We start from the raw sequence: 18,840 nt of genomic DNA, 5'->3' as shown, positions 1-18,840 counted from the left end.
CAAATGTAAACATTGATTTTCAGATTTTCCATGTAATAACGTTTCCAAAAATGTATAGGTTTGCTAATCTACCATGATTTTGAACGAAAAAACATAGTGAACCTGACTAATATGGGAATACAACTTATGGTATTTCACCGGTTAAACTCAGGGTGACCTTTCTCTTTCTCTCTCTCTCTCTTTCTCTCTCTCGACAAAAGGGTAATTCTCTTTGATTTCTCACCAGGCCCGACTCGTGCAGAACCGCCCGCTGGGGAAAGGCCAATTAATCCCGGCCAGGGCTCCGCGTTATCTCTAAGCAGACTTGGATTCACTTGAGCGTTTGTTGAGACAAGCTCGTGGGAGCCCTTCTCTCGGGCAAACAGTCGGATCTCAAATCTCACAAGGTCATAAACAGCTAGAACTCCCTTTGTCTTTCTCTCTGCTTCACTCTGCCATCTGGCACATGTAAGGTTTTACGATTGTGTTATCTGATGTTGAAATGTACAAATACGTGCACATCACGATTCTGCTTTAGAGTTTTCACGGCAAGGCCACGGGTTGACCACCTTGTCGTGATCGCTGCTCCATGGCGCCATGACTGACCTGATTGTCGAATAAACTACGTTTTCCTGAGAACTGCATTTTGCCTGGACTCCGACCTTCCGACTCCGGGCGAGCGGACCGACGGTTTGAAAGGATTTGAAAGGATATATATATATTGTTGCGGAACCCAACGTCGGCCTCTGGTCCCCTTGCAGGGGGGATTAATCCCCCTCTTCTATAACTGACCGACGTGGTCCCTGACGCTGCCCAGCGACCTCCGGAAAGGCCGGTGGCACAGCCCCGTTCGTACCGCGGACAGATGTTAATTGCCGAGCGGTTTTAGCAACCGCGGCACGAACTATTAACAATGACTAGACCCGATTTCTGAACGTTAGCCAAATCGTGCCACAGGTATTCAATTTGGAAAAGACAAAGACGACGGATGTGAAAAAGAAGAAGAACAAAAGGGTTTGAAATACGAATACGATTTATTACTACTATTTACAACCAAAAGAAACCAAGGAAGAAGGAAGGATAAGAAAATAACGACAGAAAGGAGCCAGGAGACACAGTGCAATGATTAGCTTATATATTTACCTTCGCAAAAGCGGAAGGTTATGTTTTGATCGCTGTGTATTTATTTGTATGTCTGTGTGTGTGTGTATGTTATTCGCATAACTCAAAAAGTATTCAACCGAATTGCATGAAATTTGGTGGGATGATTGGTTATTATACGGGACACATTTGATTAGATTTTGGGAGCAATCGGGTCAAAGGTCAAGGTCAAGGTCACGAAAAGGTCAAAATCGTATTTTAGTACAGTACAGAACAGTAGCTGCGGCGAAGGTATGCGCTCTACCGAGTGCCCGTTCTAGTTCAGTCTTACTTAACTCCCAAGGACAAGACAAAGACAGACAACGAGCACACTTACACGGGGAATGATGGCAGGAACGAATGCAGGAGGTGGATGGCTGGAGGGAGAGGGAGGTCCACGGGAACTGTGTCCTGGTCGGGCCGGGAGCGGCAGCTCCGTTCCTCCGCGGCCACGGTCGGCACCGCCGTCAACGCCCAAGCTGCGGTCGTGCGAGCTGCCGCGGGACGAGCTCCGCCGGTCGAGTTAAAGCTGCCTGGTGGAGCCAACGCTGCTTGGTGGAGTCAAAGCTGCTGGTGGAGCCAACGCTGCTGGGGTGGGTGGGGGGGGGGGGGTCTGGCGTGACGGGTTCTCTCTCTCTTGAACTCCTTTCAACTCCTTGAACTCTCAACTCTTTGAACTCTCTTGAACTCCAACTCTCTTGAACTCCCTCCCGTTTCTCTGACGCAACTCTCGTAAAGGCTTCCGCGCGCGTTTTTATATCGCCGCGGGCGATCAAGCCGCCGGCCTCCAGGACATGCCCATCGGTGAGCTCGCCTCGGCCCTGATTGGTCGCGAGGGCTCACCGATCCCGCCCTTAGAGGAGGCGTTGGCAAGGCCACGCCTTGTTCCCGGCGCTGGGCCGACTCCTCCCACCGTCTGCTCTGAGATGACCTCGTGGCTAATGGAGTCTTGCAGCGAAAAACCACAACCCACAGCAGCAGCAGAATGCAGCAAACCGCACGATGCAGTTGGCAATTGACGAAAGGCGGCATGTGCAGGGAATCTACCTAAATCCACTTCGGTGCAATGCAGTATTAATTAATGGAAGACACAGCCTTAACCTAATACACATAATAAGGAGATAACTACTGAACAAGGAGGAAATCTATGATTGGCTACGTGTGGTATATGGAATAACTAACGGGAACGACCTTTGACCTTTATACACAACAAATGGAGGAAGGAGGGTGATATTTTACAATTACAATAAAAAAACACAATTCTCAAATCCATAACAATATATACATATATATAATTATATATACATATATATATATATATATATATATATATATATATATATATATATATATATATATATATATATATATATATATATATATATATATATATATATAGTTGCGGTTTGAGAACCCTCACTTTGTACATAATTCTTGTAAATATTCCATCGTTTAGAAGGTTAAAGGTTGCACCCTTAGTTCGTCCATATGCAACACGTAGGCCACCATAGGAACTTTAGTTATTTCCTTATTATGTGTCAGATAAGGCCGTGTTCCCAATAGTTGAATCTACGTTGCATCAATGAAATAAGAATAGGCCCTTCCGTTCATTTTGCAGCCGCTCTCTCCAAGCTACGCCATAATGCGCCCCTACAGTCGGGGCTTGTCTCTCCCCAAATTGTCACGTGGTTTGGTTAGCAGCGTTCGCTGCATTGAGCCTTCGTCGACGCCTTAGCGCTCGCTCCAAACGCCATTGCACATGTGGTCTCAGGCCGAGGAAAAAGGGGGCGGGACACAAGAACGAGGTGTGGCCACGTTAACTCACCATCAAGGTCGGAGCCGGTGAGCCCTCGCCAACCAACCAGGGCTGAGGTGAGCTCACTGGCGGGCGTGGTTTGATGAAGCGTGGATTGATCTTTGAGCGCATTATATAAGCGCACGCGCCAAGCCCTTTGAAGGACTGCACGGAGAGAGCTCGATTACGACGTACTTGGGGACTTAAGGAACTGCGTGAAGGAGCTCGTTTGATACGAACTGCCTTTGATATGAACTGCCCTTTGATACGAACTGCCTTTGATAAGAACATTGATCGGGAGAGAGAGAGAGAGCGTTGGCACGAAATACGTATTATGTACGCGCATCCCAGTTCCCCCGATATCTGTAAGGTCCGCTCGCGGTCAACGACGACGCGCCGCCGGCCCGCTTCCATCACCACCACGGCACGAGTCGGGCCGGACGAGGAGCCTGGACATCTGCTTGGACCTTCCTCCCCTACCAGCTACCATCCCGTGTGAGTGTGTGTTTGTCCTGGGGTCGTTAAGTTAAGACTGTATAGGTAAGCCTGCCCTGTGTCCTGCTTCATCTTCCTCCTCCTGTATATTCCTTTCGTTTCCTCTTCTTTTGCTTGTAAATAATTAATAAACCCACTCTTTGTTCTTCCCTTACTCTGGTTTCCTCTTATCCGATCGTTTTAGTCTTTTCTTGATTGAGTACCTGTGGCACGATTTGGAAACCGCTATAATCAGGTGTCGTAATTGTGAACGGCTCGAGTCGCGGCTTGCTTCGCTCGGCGTGTCCATTAACGCTGTGGCTCGGGTGGGAGTTATCTCCTCGCTTTACGGCCGGTGGTAGTACTTAGGTACTAAGACTAATTAGGCTTACAACCCTACTTACCACCGACCGGAAGTGACGTCATAACTTCTAAAGGACTCGGGACGGCGAGCTTAAAGGACAAGGGGATTAACCCCCCCCTTTGATAAGGGGAGAGCCGACCCCGGAATCCGTAACAATTGGTGTCTGGGAGTGGGATTGGATCCGAACCAAATTTTCTACCATCTGAAAAAAAAAAAATCTGGTCAAAAATTTTGAGCGGCCGAAATTGTTAACATCCAAATTATAATCGTGCCATTGATGATCAAGGCGATCGGATGCCGGTGGGGGTAGAAGAGGAGATAGAGGCAACCCAGGACCCCAGGGAAGAAGTGGGAGAGATGGAGGAGGAAGATAATGAAGGTGCGGTAGAGGGGGTTGCAGGCGCACAAAATGGCGGCGCCTCGCACATGGCGGCGAGGGCCGCGCCCGCTGCGCAAATCGGGGGGATGAATGTGCAGGACCTCATGGTGCAGATTCATGCAGCCATACAGATGGGGAATGCGGGATTGAGAAATGAATTGAGAAATGATATGGGAAATTAAATTGGGGGATTAGACAGCAAATTTGAGGGATGAGACAGCAAATTTGAGGGATGAGACAGCAAATTTGAGGGATTAGACAGCAAATTTGGGGGATTAGAGGACCAAATAGGGTTGTTAGAAAGTAAATTAGGGGCCCAATTGGAGGACGTGAGTGGCGAAATGAACGAGGGGTTAACGAGGGTGAAGGGCAAGATGGATACACGGGAGAATCAAATGAAAAGAATGAAGGACGGGTTAACGGGGTTTGAAAACAGAATGGGTGGCCACATAGAAAAATATGGGAGAGACATTGACCGCAGATCGGGCGGAAAGGTTGCCGGGGTACGCGACGAGGTAGCGTGGCTAGAGGAGCGCGGGTTGAGCGAAGTTGAGAAAAGCGAAGTCACGTGGACGGGTATAGAAATCGCGACCCGGGGTATGGGGAAGCCGGCGACCGCAGAATCAGAAGAGAAAATCTTATTAGCGCCAGCGGTCGTCGAGGAAAAAGAAATTAAAGAATTAATTATAGTCGAAAGTGAAATTGGACGGCGGATTTAGAACAGCACTCGCGGAGGATTGAAATGGAATGCATGCAAAGTCTGTATTCGCATCGTGATGCCGTGCTTAATCACCAGAATGGAAGTTTGCAGGTGGTGGAGCGAAGAGGAGGAAGCGCCAAGGTGAGAAGGGCTGTATATTGTGCTAAAAGATTTTGCGGAAAAGTGTTTGGCGCGAAAGGATCTTTCGCGCGCTTGGGATCCAGACGGCACCCGGGCGTTCGTGGAAGGTCCTTTGTGCGCTGCGTGAGTGGAAATGGTGCGCGTGTGAGGAAAAAGGTGCGTGCCGGAGAGTGAGTGTGTAACAGAGTATGGGAGTGAGAGTGAGAAGTGCGACACAGAGAGTGAGATGGATATGGATGAGGAGCGTGTGCGAGGGTGCACACCTGAGTTGATTGTGGAGCGTGTGCGGGAGAGCACACCAGAGCGCGTTATTGGGTGGATGCAGAAGTGCACACCCGTGGGTAGGTGTGCGCTGAGTGGGTGTGCAACAGAGTGCACACCCGTGAGTGGTACGGAGTACGTACCGGGAGAGTGTGCACAAGAAGGTGCGCGAGAGAGGTGTATAATGGAGTGTGCGAGCAGCGAGTGATGTGCACCTGAGTGTGGAGCGAAAGGGAATGCACGAGCGAGTGCAATGACGGAGTGTATGGAGTGTATGAGAGGCGTTGGAGCGCCGGGTTTTGCGAGAGAGAAAAGGAACGAGTGGTGTGAGCATGCGAGGGGAGCATCGACGTTAACCGGGACAGCGTTCAGGCCAACGTATAGCCGACGCGAGCTCTCGGGGCGTGGTGTTCTTCGTGTGCTGCGGGGGCCGGCAGGGATCGTGGCCGCGTCGCTCCTGCAAGGAGCGCCGTGCACGATTCGGGCCGGGCTCCGCCCTGTACGGTCGGTGCCGCGTCGTAGCGGCGAGATTCCGGGGGAGAAAGGCCAGGTCGGACCTGCGCCCCTTGGCGGGGGCGGTGTTCCGGCTGGGCGAGGTTGGGTCATCGGGCCGGAGACCGCAAGGGTCTGCGCCGGGATGGACCATGGAATCTCGGTCCGCCAAAACCTCCTCCCCAGAATCGTAAATGCCGGATGGACCCAACCTACAGGAGATGGACCATCGCATGCATTGCTCGGCTTTTCAAAGCCGAGCTGTAAAAAAATGTATTTCCCCAAGAGGCTCATAGTACAGTGGACTGGATTAGCGGTAGTGATGGCGATAGTGATGTAGTGATGGATGGTAGTTTTACCATTCACATTACTCATTTTTGGGCAAAAGAGCAGTAGTTTTATGGGGTTTGGCGGCGAGAGCTAGCCAGGGAGTGCTAGGTTATTGATAGGATGTAGAAAGATGACTATAGGTGATCAAGAATTAAGTAGTGACAGTGTACCTGTAGTGGGGACGTAGTCAGATTAGATGGATTATAACGACGAGGGAGTGCAGTAGTATAAAGGGATGACGGGGAGCACGAGTTTTAGAGGGGAAATAGATAGCCAGATGATGCAGTGTGTTTGTGGTATAGTTTAAATGAGAAAATGAATGAGATTCCTTGTAGTGCTGGTGAGGAAATGAGGAATTGGAATGGGAGTTCCTGGTAGTGCTGAGCAAATGAGGCAATGCTCGAGAGAGATGTGTGTGTGTGTTGAGTGTTTGACCTGCCTGATGTGCAGGTGAAGTACAGCTGTGTGGAATGAATGGTGTGGAGTGAGTATTGTGGAATGAGTGGAGTGGAGTGTATGGTGCGAAGGAGTGGATGGGGGGAGGATGGACCCCTTCATGAATACCCGGGCAGGGTAGTTTAAAGTTAGGTAGAGGGAGTAGTTAAATTGTGGTTGGATATTGACATCTGTGGTGCGGAAGTAGCAGGGTACTGCTTGATTGGTGCATGAGTGTATGGAATGGCTGGGCGTGTGGCCTGTTAGTGTGTATGGTTAGTTGAGCACTCCGCCACTGGTAGCCTGTCGGCCAGGTGAGGCCGCAGGTAGGCTCTGGGAGCCAGTTAGAGTTCAATGGGGCCCGTGGATCCCGAGAGAGGACCCGGGTAGCCCGATGCCAGAGGGGGCATTAGGGGGGTAAGTGCCAGGGAGGGCCTTCCCCAGGTTAGGGTGAGGAGCAGGTAAGCTCGGGTGGCGACGTTCAGTGGCGGAGGTGTGCAGGTGAGCGGATCTGCTGGTGAGTCACACGGCCCAGCCCTGAAATAGTGCGAGGGCACAGAATTGAAAACTCGGGGGAGTGAGACCCCAAATTGGTGAGCGCCACAGTATGTTCAATGGGAATTGGTTTTTAGAACCGCATAGTTTAAAGATGGCCAATGGATTGGCAGGGTAAGACCCCGGGTAGAGTAAAGAGTGTTAATGTCATTTAGAAGTATAGCTCGGATGAAAATCTCTTCGCACCATCCGCATCCACTCACCTAAGGTGATAAGACTCCACACCAGGTTTGTGCAAACATTTGGGGAATGTAAGACGCATCTCGACGTGGGGGGCCATTGTTTGATATTCCATCTCTTCCTCCTTGGGAGGGATTGATGATGAATTTGGCATTAGAGGGAATGGGAAAGACAAGACGATGGCGATGGATTTGTAATTTGTAGGTTGTGTAAATACGGGGTAAGGGCAAGGGTAGAGTAGGTGACATGGGGGTGACGTATGCTAGGGACGAGCTTTCTCAGCTCGCTCTCCCGCGCCCTTCATGTCTGCATTATCTTGTTTTGATGTGTACCCTTGCGCCCCTACCAGCTGATTTGCTTGTCCTTCCTTCCCCACCCACGGACCATTGCTCTTTTGTGCCTGAGGGAAAGTGTGCAGGTGCTGCAGTTGTGCACCCGCACCCTTGCTGCCTGCCTGCCTGCACTGGTACACCACTTATGGACCACACGTTCTGTGGCCTGGCACCACATATGGACCACACGTTTTGTGGCCTGGCACCACATATGGACCACACGTTCTGTGGCCTGGCATTTGGCTGGAGTGGACCATTGCTGCCAGCCGCATATTGTTTGTGGACCACGGTTTTAAGTGGCACCTATGCCCAGCGGTGGACCACCTGAGTTGGCCCTGCTGGCCATAAATAAAAGACGGACACGGTTGGTGCAATCCTTTTTATTAAATAGGCAGCAAGCAAGAAGACAACCAGAAGCATCGGCCCAGCAGACAAGCAAGGACAAGGCATCATTTTTTGTTTTTTGAAATGTGTTTTGTGCATTTTCATTGTTTGGTGCATTTTCATGCTTGGTGCTTTTTCTGCATTTTTTGTATTTTGGTGCTTGGATGGTGCTTTTCATGCCTTTTGTTTATTGGTGCATGTGGGTATGGTGTATCGGTGCAGTGCAGTGCAGTGATTTTTCCTCTTCTCAAAACATCTTTTTCTTGTTTCCCACAAAAGACAGGTCCTGGGTGACAGTTTGTAAATAACTAGTGTACTGTAAATAATGCTCCCCCACCGGCTAAATGTGTAGTTTCGAAATAATTCTGCAATTCGGTTAGTCTGTGGGCATGAGTCAGTTAGGTAGGATGCAACGCAGCAGGCGGGACATATTTAGTGTTAAAACTGTCGCACTCAGAGTGAGGCTAAAAGTAGAGGGTAACCACACCTAAGTGTCACACTAAGTTAAAGTTGTTTCGGCCCGGAAGGGCCTGGAGGAAAGGAGGGTGCAGTGTTGTGGTTTTAGAACCCTCACTTTGTAAATAATTCTTGTAAATATTCCATCATTTAAAAGGTTAAAGGTTGCACCCTTAGTTAGTCCATATGCAACACGTAGGCCACCATAGGAACTTTAGTTATTTCCTTATTATGTGTCAGATAAGGCCGTGTTCCCAATAGTTGAATCTACGTTGCATCAATTAAATAAGAATAGGCCCTTCCGTTCATTTTGCAGCCGCTCTCTCCAAGCTACACCATAATACGCCCCTACAGTCGGGGCTTGTCTCTCCCCAAATTGTCACATGGTTTGGTTAACAGAGTTCGCTGAATTGAGCCTTCATTGACGCCTTAGCGCTCGCTCCAAACGCCATTGAACATGCGGTCTCAGGCCGAGGAAAAAGGGGGCGGGACACAAGAACGAGGTGTGGCCACGTCAACTCACCATCAAGCGTGGAGCCGGTGAGCCCTCGCCAACCAACCAGGGCTGAGGTGAGCTCACTGGCGGGTATGGTTTGATGAAGCGCGCATTGATCTTTGAGCGCATTATATAAGCGCACGCGCCAAGCCCTTTGAAGGACTGCGCGGAGAGAGCTCAATTACCACAGACTTGGGGACTTGAGGAACTGCGTGAGGGAGCTCGTTTGATACGAACTGCCTTTGTTACGAACTGCCTTTGATAAGAACATTGATCGGGAGAGAGAGAGAGCGTTGGCACGAAATACGTATTGCGTACGCGCATCCCAGTTCCCCTGATATCTGTAAGGTCCGCTCACGGTCAACGACAACGACGCGCTGCCGGCCCGCTTCCATCACCACCACGGCACTAGTCGGGACCGGACGAGGAGCCTGGACATCTGCTTGGACCTTCCTCCCCTACCAGCTACCATCCCGTGGTGTGAGTGTGTCTGTTTGTCCTGGGGTCGTTAAGTTAAGACTGTACAGGTAAGCCTGCCCTGTGTCCTGCTTCTTCTTCTTCCTCCTGTATATTCCTTTCGTTTCCTCTTCTTTTGCTTGTAAATAATTAATAAACCCACTCTTTGTTCTTCCCTTACTCTGGTTTCCTCTTATCCGATCGTTTTAGTCTTTTCTCGATTGAGTACCTGTGGCACGATTTGGAAACCGCTATAATCGGCTGTAGTAATTGTTAACGGCCCGAGTCGCGGCTCGCTTCGCTCGGCGTGTCCATTAACGCTGTGGCTTGGGTGGAAGTTATCTCCTCGCTTTACGGCCGGTGGTAGTACTTAGGTACTAAGACTAATTAGGCTTACAACCCTACTTACCACCAACCGGAAGTGACGTCATAACTTCTAAAGGACTCGGGCCGGCCAGCTTAAAGGACAAGGGGATTAACCCCGCCTTGATAAGGGGAGAGCCGACCCCCGAATCCGTAACTATATATATATATATATATATATATATATATATATATATATATATATATATATATATATATATATATATATATATATATATATATATATATATATCATGAGAGAATTTGATGTAATTGATCTTTATTTCACATTTGACATTATTCTCAAACAAAACAAAAATTATTGAGCATATACATGTACATATAATTATAGGAAAACATGCATTGCTAATTTATGAAAGTTATGGTGTTTGTAATCATCTGAAATCATCTTGAACAGGAAAAGACAGCACATAACTGCTTTTGTTTCAGTATCTCTACTATTACAGAAATAAAATGTCCCTTGAAGTGTTCAATGTAGATTTTTGCCACATGTACACTTCCGGTAAAAAGTTTTAGAACACCTCAATTTTTCCAGTTTTTATTGAGATTTACACAGTTTAATGTCTCAATGTACTCTGAAATTAAGCATAGAACAAATAAACAATTGGAGATAAAAAAGAAATCATAGAATCATTTTGTTCAACAAAATTTAATTTAAATTTTTGACTCGGCAAAGTAACCACCTTTTGCAGATATAACCGCCGAACACACTCGTGGCATTCTTTCTACAATGGAAATAAAATATTGTTCGGGAAGTTCTTCCCAATACTGTTGCAAAGTTCCCACAAATGTGTTGCACTTGTAGGTTGCTTTGGTTTCACCCTTCTGTCCAGTTTATCCCAAACCAGCTCGATGGGGTTTAAGTCTGGAGACTGTGCTGGCCATTCCATGATTTGAAGCCTACCATCTTGTTCTTTTCCTCGAAGGTAGTTTTGACATAGCCTGGAGGTGTGTTTCGGGTCATTATCTTGCTGTAGGATGAACCCCTGACCAACTAGGTGTATAACAGAGGGTATTGCATGGCGCTGCAAAATGCTGTGGTAGCCCTTTTGGTTGAGGGTGCCAGTCACTCTGTGCAAGTCGCCGACTCTGGATCCAGCAAAAGAGCCCCAGACCATCACGCTTCCTCCTCCATGTTTGACAGTTGGTGTCACACACTGAGGAACCATCCTTTCGAATACTCGACGGCATACAAAAACCCTTGGTGATGAACCAAAGATTTCAAATTTTGATTCATCGGTCCATAAGACCTTCTTCCAGTCTTCAGTAGTCCACTGGCGGTGCTTCATGGCCCAGGCAAGCCTCTTTTTCTTATTTTGCCATCTTAGCAATGGCTTTCTTACTGCCACTCGACCTGTCAAACCTGCAGCTCGAAGTCTTCTCTTCACAGTTGAAACTGAGACTTGCTTACTTCGACCAATGTTAAGCTGTGCTTGAAGCTGTTGTCCTGTGAGCCGCCTATCACGCAAGCTGTTGACTCAGAAACTTGTCTTCTGATTCTGTTGTGGCTTTGGGTCTGCCAGACCTCTTTCTGTCAGAGTTTCCTCCGGTTTCCAAGTGCCCTTTGATGGTGTCGGAAATTGTACTCACTGACACCTTGGCCTTCTTTGCAATTTCTCTAAAGGAAAGACCTACACTCTTAAGGGTTATAATGGTCTGTCTGTCTTCCTTTGTTAATTGCCTTTTTCTCGCCATTATGATAGCAATATACTACTTCCTGCAGTGCAATATTGTCCAAATAATGCTTCAGAGGGTGTAATAACAGTCTGTTCCAAAACTGCTTTTATACAGACAGGGGGTTTGTAATCAAGTAATCAGCAGAGGTTGGGACACCTGTAGGAATTGTTTGCATCAACTTTCAAGGCTTAATTTACTTACATTGCTGCAGAACAGCTGTAAGTTGTTAACCCATTACTTGTTCCCTGAAGAAGGCCTTTTTTTTTTTACAATATAACTGTGCAATTTACATTATTTTCCCGTTTTTGCTAACCTAAACGTTTTTTTTTACCTCGAGCAGTTTACTGCTTACCTTTGTACCATTTCAGGTTATTCACTGGGCTTGAATTGCTTAAATTTCAATAAAAACTGGAAAAATTGAGGTGTTCTAAAACTTTTGACTGGTAGTGTACATTTTGCTCATGCTGGTGGTGGTGGTTCGTATGCAGCCTGTGGCTGCTTGGCTGCATCATTTTCTGGGGACGTGGCAGTGATGCTGATGCAGTTCCCCCCATTACCAGTAAGCTGGTACTCATTTTGCCAACCTCGAAAAGTTGACAGGTTGAGTCAACCTACCTGGTGTTAATTCAAAAGAATGACAGGGGCTCAAATGCAGGACCCTAAGATCTTAAGCCAGCCACCCTAACCATTAAGCCAAAGCCAGGCATTTGCTCATTCTGTGTACGTGTACTGTATATATTCCCATGATCCGATAACCTTGGTTTAAAGTACATGTACCGTACTCTCAGTTTTCATATAATCACATAAATTTCAAATATGGATGATTCCTTGTTTTTGTTTTTATTACATAATCATTAATCAAAGCGATAACTATATTGATTCATCATCTTCATCACTCTCATCTTCCTTTGTAGCATGGCCATCATCATCCTTTGCTTGATTGAGACAATCTGCACAGCCACAAAAATCGGTGCAAGACAAATATTCCTTGTCACACAGAAGCACTGTTTGCTTTCGCACTTAGACCTCTTAGACCAACAGTGGGTTAGCTCAAGTACCTCATCTGGTGTTGGAGACAGGCCAATCCAGTCTATGATGAGTGAATCCTCATCTATCTTCCAACCATGATTAACATGGGTTCTGTCCTGTCTCCAACACTCTTCCTTCTTTTTGTGAATGACCTTCTTTCTTCTACAAATAACCAAATGCTCATATGCTGATGACTCGACATGACATTCCTCCACGTTTTCCCCATCTGTCGCATCTTCCCTCACTCGATCCACATCTCATTTCATCACAGCCAACTTTTTAAATTTGGATTTGGCCAAGATTTCCCAGTGGGGCAACAAATGTAATCAAGTTAAGTTTAATACTTCTAAAACTCAATTTCTTCCCATCGCTCTCTCGAAAACTCCTCTCAACTATCCAATCTCCTTTGAAAACTCCACAATTCCACCATGTGATACAATAAACCTAATAGGTATTACCCTAACATCAAATTTATCCTGGAATCCACACATTACGCAAATAACTAAGTCTGTCTTGAAGAAACTGGGAGTCCTGTTCAGATGTCGAAAATTATTCTCCTCTTAACAATTATTGCTTCAACGATATAAAGGATTGATTCGTCCTTGTGTAGAGTACTGGTCTCACATCTGGGGAGATTCGAGCTCCACATACTTACTGGACGGAATTGAATCCAAAGTAATCCGAGTGTTCAAACTCGACCCACTCAAATTATGTTGCAAAGTTGGCTCTCTTTCTCTTTTCTACAGATATTACTTCGGTTTCTGCTCCCAAGAACTTGCTGCTTGTATACCTCCGCCATTGGCGAGACCACGGAATACTCGACAAGCCACTACATTTCATGATTATCGTGTGGCCATTGGCAACTCAAGGGTGGGCCGTTATGATGTTTGCTTCTTCCCCTCCACTGGCAAACTATGGAACTCTTTACCTTCTCATGTCTTTCCAAACACTTATGACCTTCCCCTTTTCAAAAAGCAGATTTTTTTACTTCCTCAAAAACTCTTAGACGACTCTCTCTTTCTTCACTTTTCTATCAGTGCAGTTCTTTTATTCAAGGCCCGGCCTCGATGAAAAACAAGTGGATTCCTCTCCATGTGACAATATAGTCCGTGACTGGAGCCTTCAACATTAAAAAAAGAAAAAACAAGTGAGGGCTTCTTCCTATTAATAGGTATGAGTGATCTTCTCCAACTTGCAGCTTGGTAGTTTGCTCTCTGGATATGTTTATGGAGGGGATCTTGGTTGGGGGTGAGTGGGGTGAGGGAGTACAGCTGACTCTGCACTGTTATTGTGGAGCTTAAAGTGGTTGTACCAAGCTTCATTAATCTGAAGCGAATTTTCTTTGTGAATAACAAGGTATAGGTAAACGCCTCCACCTTTGACAGTGTTTCATTTGATGGTGTGAATAATTATTCTCCAAGGAAAAGGAATGCCTCATGTAATTCTTCTTCCTTGACCTTCCACACGTTGACTTTCCCTTTTACATAGAAGGAGGTTACACTGTCATAAAGGCCAACCCCCGCTCTGCGGGGAAAAATGGCCTCTAAAGGTGGTTGTTTGTTTTGTTTTGAGCTTACACTGTCATATCCAGCATATAATGCAGTGCAGGAGAGCACTTCTGTGTAGACTCAGGTAATTGGTTCACGAGCTATCAAGTGACCACTATATTCGTCATGGGTGTGCGTCTGTCTGTCTGTCTGTCCGCAGCATAACTACCCGATGATATCATCCGATCTTGATGAAACTTGGGTGGGAGGTTGATATCATGATCTAGTTGTGTCCTGCCGAGAGTGGGCGTATTGCACCCATTGTAGGCTGTCTTTTAGGGGTAATTGAGTTCAAGATGTCATCGAAAAATATGTCTTTTTAGGGGGTAATGGAGTTCAAGCTACATCTTCTCTGAGGGAGTTGGTGGAATCTGACAGAGGTTTTGGTATTTGGTTTGGCCAATGTCATGTGTCCAACTCCACGGAGCTCGATTTTTCATTTTCGCCCCAAGGTCACAAAGTCACGAAATTTAGAAAAGTCGATTTTTGATGGGGGGGGTTTTTTTTTTTTGTAGACAAGATCGAGGCTCGTGAAAGAGCTACCATTAATCACACAAAAAGTCAAACCGACAAAACAACAACAACAACAACAACATGCATTTTAAGGCTATTTTCCCTGCAAGAGCAGGGGTTAGCAAATTATCAAACCGACACACGAAACACAAAAAACAAGGGGAGCGGCAGACAAGGTGGGGAGAGAGGGGGAAGGACACAAACACAACATTTGAGAGCAGGGACATCGGGAGGACTTGGGGGGAGGTGGGAGAGGTATAAAACATATGAACACTGCAAGAACTCTGGGGTGAATTACCGGGGGTAGAAAAGATCAAGGTTCTGGATGGGGGAAGATAAGAGATGGTGGTGAACAGCTGTTTTAAAGACCTAGAGAGAGGAGTGGGATTGAAGGGAGTGGTGGAGTTTGTTCCAGAGGCGGGAGAAAAGGGGAATGAAAGAGTGAAGGTGAGCAGAGAGCCTAGATTTTGGCAGTTTAACCATAAGAGGGTTGCAGGCAGATCTTGTGCGACCTGAAGGAATATTGGGGGGACAGAGCACAGAGAGAGCTGGGGGAGCAAGGCCAGAGAGGAGTCGGTAGAAGACAGAAAGACCACCAACCTGCCTGCGGTGAGTGAGTGAAAGGCCCTCGGAGTTGACTTCATCACAGGTGATTCCAATGATTCTGAAAGCTTTGGCCTCAACAGCGTGAAGCCGAGCTAGGTGTGAGGCAGGAGCACCAGCCTAGAGGGGGGAACAGTATTCCATTGAGCTGCGGATGAAAGCCTTGTATGTGGTGAGGAGCTCAGGTGTGCCAAGGAAGGACTTTGCACGACGGAGGATGCCCAGTTGGCGACTGGCTTTGGAGGCCAGCTTGGAAATGTGGTTTTCCCAAGAAAGATCATGGCAGATAGTGAGACCCAAAAGCTTGAGCGACAGAACTTCTTGGAGAGGATTGTTGAGAAAGTAGATGGGAGGGTTTTCCAGTCGGTCCTTTCGGAGAGACATTGTAAGAGTGTGAGATTTGTCAGGATTGAAAGACATGTTCCACTTGTTTGACCAGTCTGTGATTTTGTCCAGGTCTGCAGAGAGTGAGGAGGCTGCAGAGTGCCGATCTGAGGGATGAGGAATGGAGCGGCAGATAGTGGAGTCATCAGCAAAGAGATGGAGAGGATTTTCCAGAGAGTCGGAGAGATCATTGATGAAGACCAGAAATAGCACAGGGCCCAGAACACTACCTTGGGGAACTCCAGCCAGAACAGGAAGGGGAGATGAGAGAAATCCATTCAGGGCCACATGTTGCCTACGACCAGAGAGGAAGTCTGCAAGCCATGAGTGGAGATTTCCATGAATACCATAGGAGGAGAGTTTGGTGAGCAGAGCTGGGTGCCAGACCGTATCGAAGGCACGTGATATGTCAAGTGAGACAGCTCTGATTTCCTGTTTGGCATTGAGGACCTCCATCCATTGTTGAGACAGCAGAAGCAACATGTCCAGAGTAGAATGACCTGGTCTGAATCCAAATTGATGATCAGAGATCAAGCCATTGGAGAAGAGGAAGGATTTGATATCTGAAGCAATGATGGATTCCATGACTTTGCTGATAATTGGAAGCAGGCTGATTGGTCTGTAGTTGCAAGGATCTGTTTTTGCACCTTTTTTGTGTAAAGCGGAAATGTTTGCTGATTTCCAAGATGCTGGCAGATGATCTTGAGCAAAAGAGAGGGTGAAAAGAACAGAGAGAGAGGGTGAGATCGAGCGGCAGAGCAGGATTTTAGGACCCGTGGGCTGATGCCATCTGGTCCAGTTGCAGAATCAGAGTCGAGGGTTTGATAAAAACTTCTCTACCTTGTCAGGAGAGAAGGACACAGAGTCCAGGAGCAGTTGGGTTCGACTGGGAAAGGTGGGAACAGAGAGAGATGGGTTTGGGACACAAGATTTTGAGGCAAACACAGAGTTGAGGCATTCGGCTTTGTCACGTGCGGTGTCAACTGTGTAGCCATTTGAGGTAAGGGAGGGGATGGAGGGGGAACAAACACCAGAAACGGATTTGACCAGACGCCACCAGGATTTGGAGGAAGGAGACAGGTTTGAGAGTTCAATCTTGAGTGTGGAGAGATATTGCTTCCTGGCACTCCTGAGGGTAGACACACACTTGTTTCGAGCTTGGTGGAAGGAACTGAGATTGCCTTCAGTTGGATTTGCCTTCCAAGACGCAAAGGCAAGTTGTTTCAGGGCAACTGCCTCACCACAAGATTCAGTGTACCATGGACGGGAGGAAGGGTAAGACAACTGAAGACGAGATGGGATAAATCTGTGCATGAGAGAGAGCAGTTTGCTTTGGAAGAATTCCCAGGAAGAATTGATGTCAGAGGCAGTAGAGATGGGAGACCAGTCCAGATGATTGATGGCTGCTTGCAGACCGTGCCTGTCGGCCTGAGTGAAATTCCAGACTCGTCGGCGCTGAGGAGGCTCTCTGAGAATGGCCAGAGAGATGTCCACTTTAACAAGCACATGATCAGAAGAACCGATTGGAGCAGAAGAAGAGCAGCAGACATTTGCAGGGAAGTTAGTCATCACCAAGTCCAGAAGAGAAGATACTCCATTGACTGAGATCCGGGTCGGGAAATTGACAGATTGTGTCAGTCCCAATGAGTCGCAGAAGTCCTTTACTGAGGTGCCATGGCTGGTGAGAGATGAACCCACACCCAGCTGCTGCTGGTGACAGTTGAAGACAGTTGAGGTTGAAGTCGCCACATATGAGGAAGAGAGAGTTTGGATGAGTTGATAGAAGTTGGTCCATGTTGTCCGACAGTGACATGTAAATGGAGTCATCACTGTTTGGAGGACGGTACAGAACACATATGAACAAAAGGTGGGAGCGGAGAGGAAGCCGTAGCCAGAGCTACTCCTGGGGGTGGGGTGGAGAGAGGGCAGTGCAGGGAAAGTGAGGAAGAGAGTTTTTGATAAAGATAGCCACCCCACCACCAGGACGAGGCTCAGGTCTATCGTACCGGAGGAGGGAGTAACCAGGAAGAGATGTTTTATGACATTGTTCGCTTCCTGATAGGGTGAAATGTCGTACATGATCTTATATTATCACATACATCATGAAATACAAGTTTTGCAACAAATTTCAGAATCTTCGACCTTTGACCTTTGAAGGTTACAAAGGTCAAATTTTCAAAGTTGTCGGATTCGAACCGAATTTTCGGTATTGTGTAGCTAACTAACCTCATAACATTGCTCTTTGAGCATCGTCATTGAATACCGCTCGCTCGTGAACCATCGTCGTCTCCTGACTTGTCAGCAATCTTTGTCATAACATGTACTCTCCTTTTCATCTTTTGTTTCGTCTGAAAGTACACATGAACTGTTTTTGATACCTCCCGCTACAAAACAGTAGTTTATGAATGCATCTGTTCCAGCGCTCTTGATGGTGATGTTTGTTCTTTGTTGAACTGCAAACTGTGGAGAGGATCATCCACGTATATGTGGAGGATCACCCAGGCATTGAACATGTGGAGGCCAGATAATCCAGGTGTCATGGTCACACTCCAGCTTCCATCAGGATGTTACCATAGCTGACAGAGAAGGAGTGGGATTCCTCTCCATGTGAAAAGAAAACTGCAGCTGAAGTTTCCTCATTCTGGAATTGGTGACGTTTCCCCATTCCCTGTTGTGTACAGAAATTTGACCAGCTCTTCATTGTTTGGTCTATGGTTGAGGAACCTCTTCACAATTAAACCCTTTGCTGGCTACCACGGATTTTGACTGTTCGGATGCCTTCACTTTCACTGTTAGCTCTACTTGCTCATTCAGCATTCCCAATGCTCTCTGATGGATATCAGTAAGTTACAATGTGCATTTGTTTCATTGATGTAGTGCCTGCCAACTTTGTCAACTCTGTCAGGAGGAATTTTGCAAATTCTCCAAATATTGATGAAATCGAATTGCCCTTCAGTTGCTGAATCATGGCCATATCATCAATGATGCAAATACTGTCTCCTGAGACGCGGTGAGTAGGTCTAGAATGAGAAGAGATTTCACATGACGCATGACATTTGATTTGGGATTGTTTCATGAGAGTTCCATTGTGTGTTGAAAGTGTTAGTGGGAGTGGGCAAAGGCTGTCATACTGATAATTTTGTTTTTTTTATTATAAAATAACCTTCCATGAGACTGGTGGACACTTTTGCTGCATGCAGTTGGTCTTCCTTTGTTCAATTTAGTGATGTCAGTGAAGCGCTGGTACCATGTATGGTGGTGGCTGACAAGGCTGAGACTAAGTCTCAGCCTGTACCTCAGTCTCAAAATCAAGGACCAAGCTTCAGTTGCTATAGCAGCAAGCTCCCTACTTAA

The 18,840-nt window shown here is 47.0% G+C and overlaps 1 protein-coding gene across 2 annotated transcripts in view; it reads right to left on the bottom strand.

Annotated features, from left to right (window-relative positions):
* Nucleotides 1-18,840, bottom strand: part of LOC137437527 (integrin beta-5) — a 129,051-nt gene that overhangs the window by 13,312 nt on the left and 96,899 nt on the right. Inside the window, exon 15 of one of the 2 annotated variants that reach the window (XM_068131921.2) lies at nucleotides 9,976-12,360. The exons of the other annotated variant lie outside the window; for it this stretch is intronic. Within the exon in view, the coding sequence (XP_067988022.2) occupies nucleotides 12,281-12,360 (80 nt within the window). The 3' untranslated portion in view covers nucleotides 9,976-12,280. Of the gene's footprint in view, nucleotides 1-9,975; nucleotides 12,361-18,840 lie in introns of those variants that run through there. 2 annotated transcript variants of the gene reach the window in all.

The sequence above is a fragment of the Myxine glutinosa genome, chromosome 12 (genome assembly GCF_964187855.1).
Source record: "Myxine glutinosa chromosome 12, kmMyxGlut1.1, whole genome shotgun sequence".
NCBI lineage: Eukaryota > Metazoa > Chordata > Myxini > Myxiniformes > Myxinidae > Myxine > Myxine glutinosa.
The sequence above is the reverse complement of the archived record's forward strand: the minus strand, read 5'-3'. Positions and strand labels throughout refer to the sequence as shown.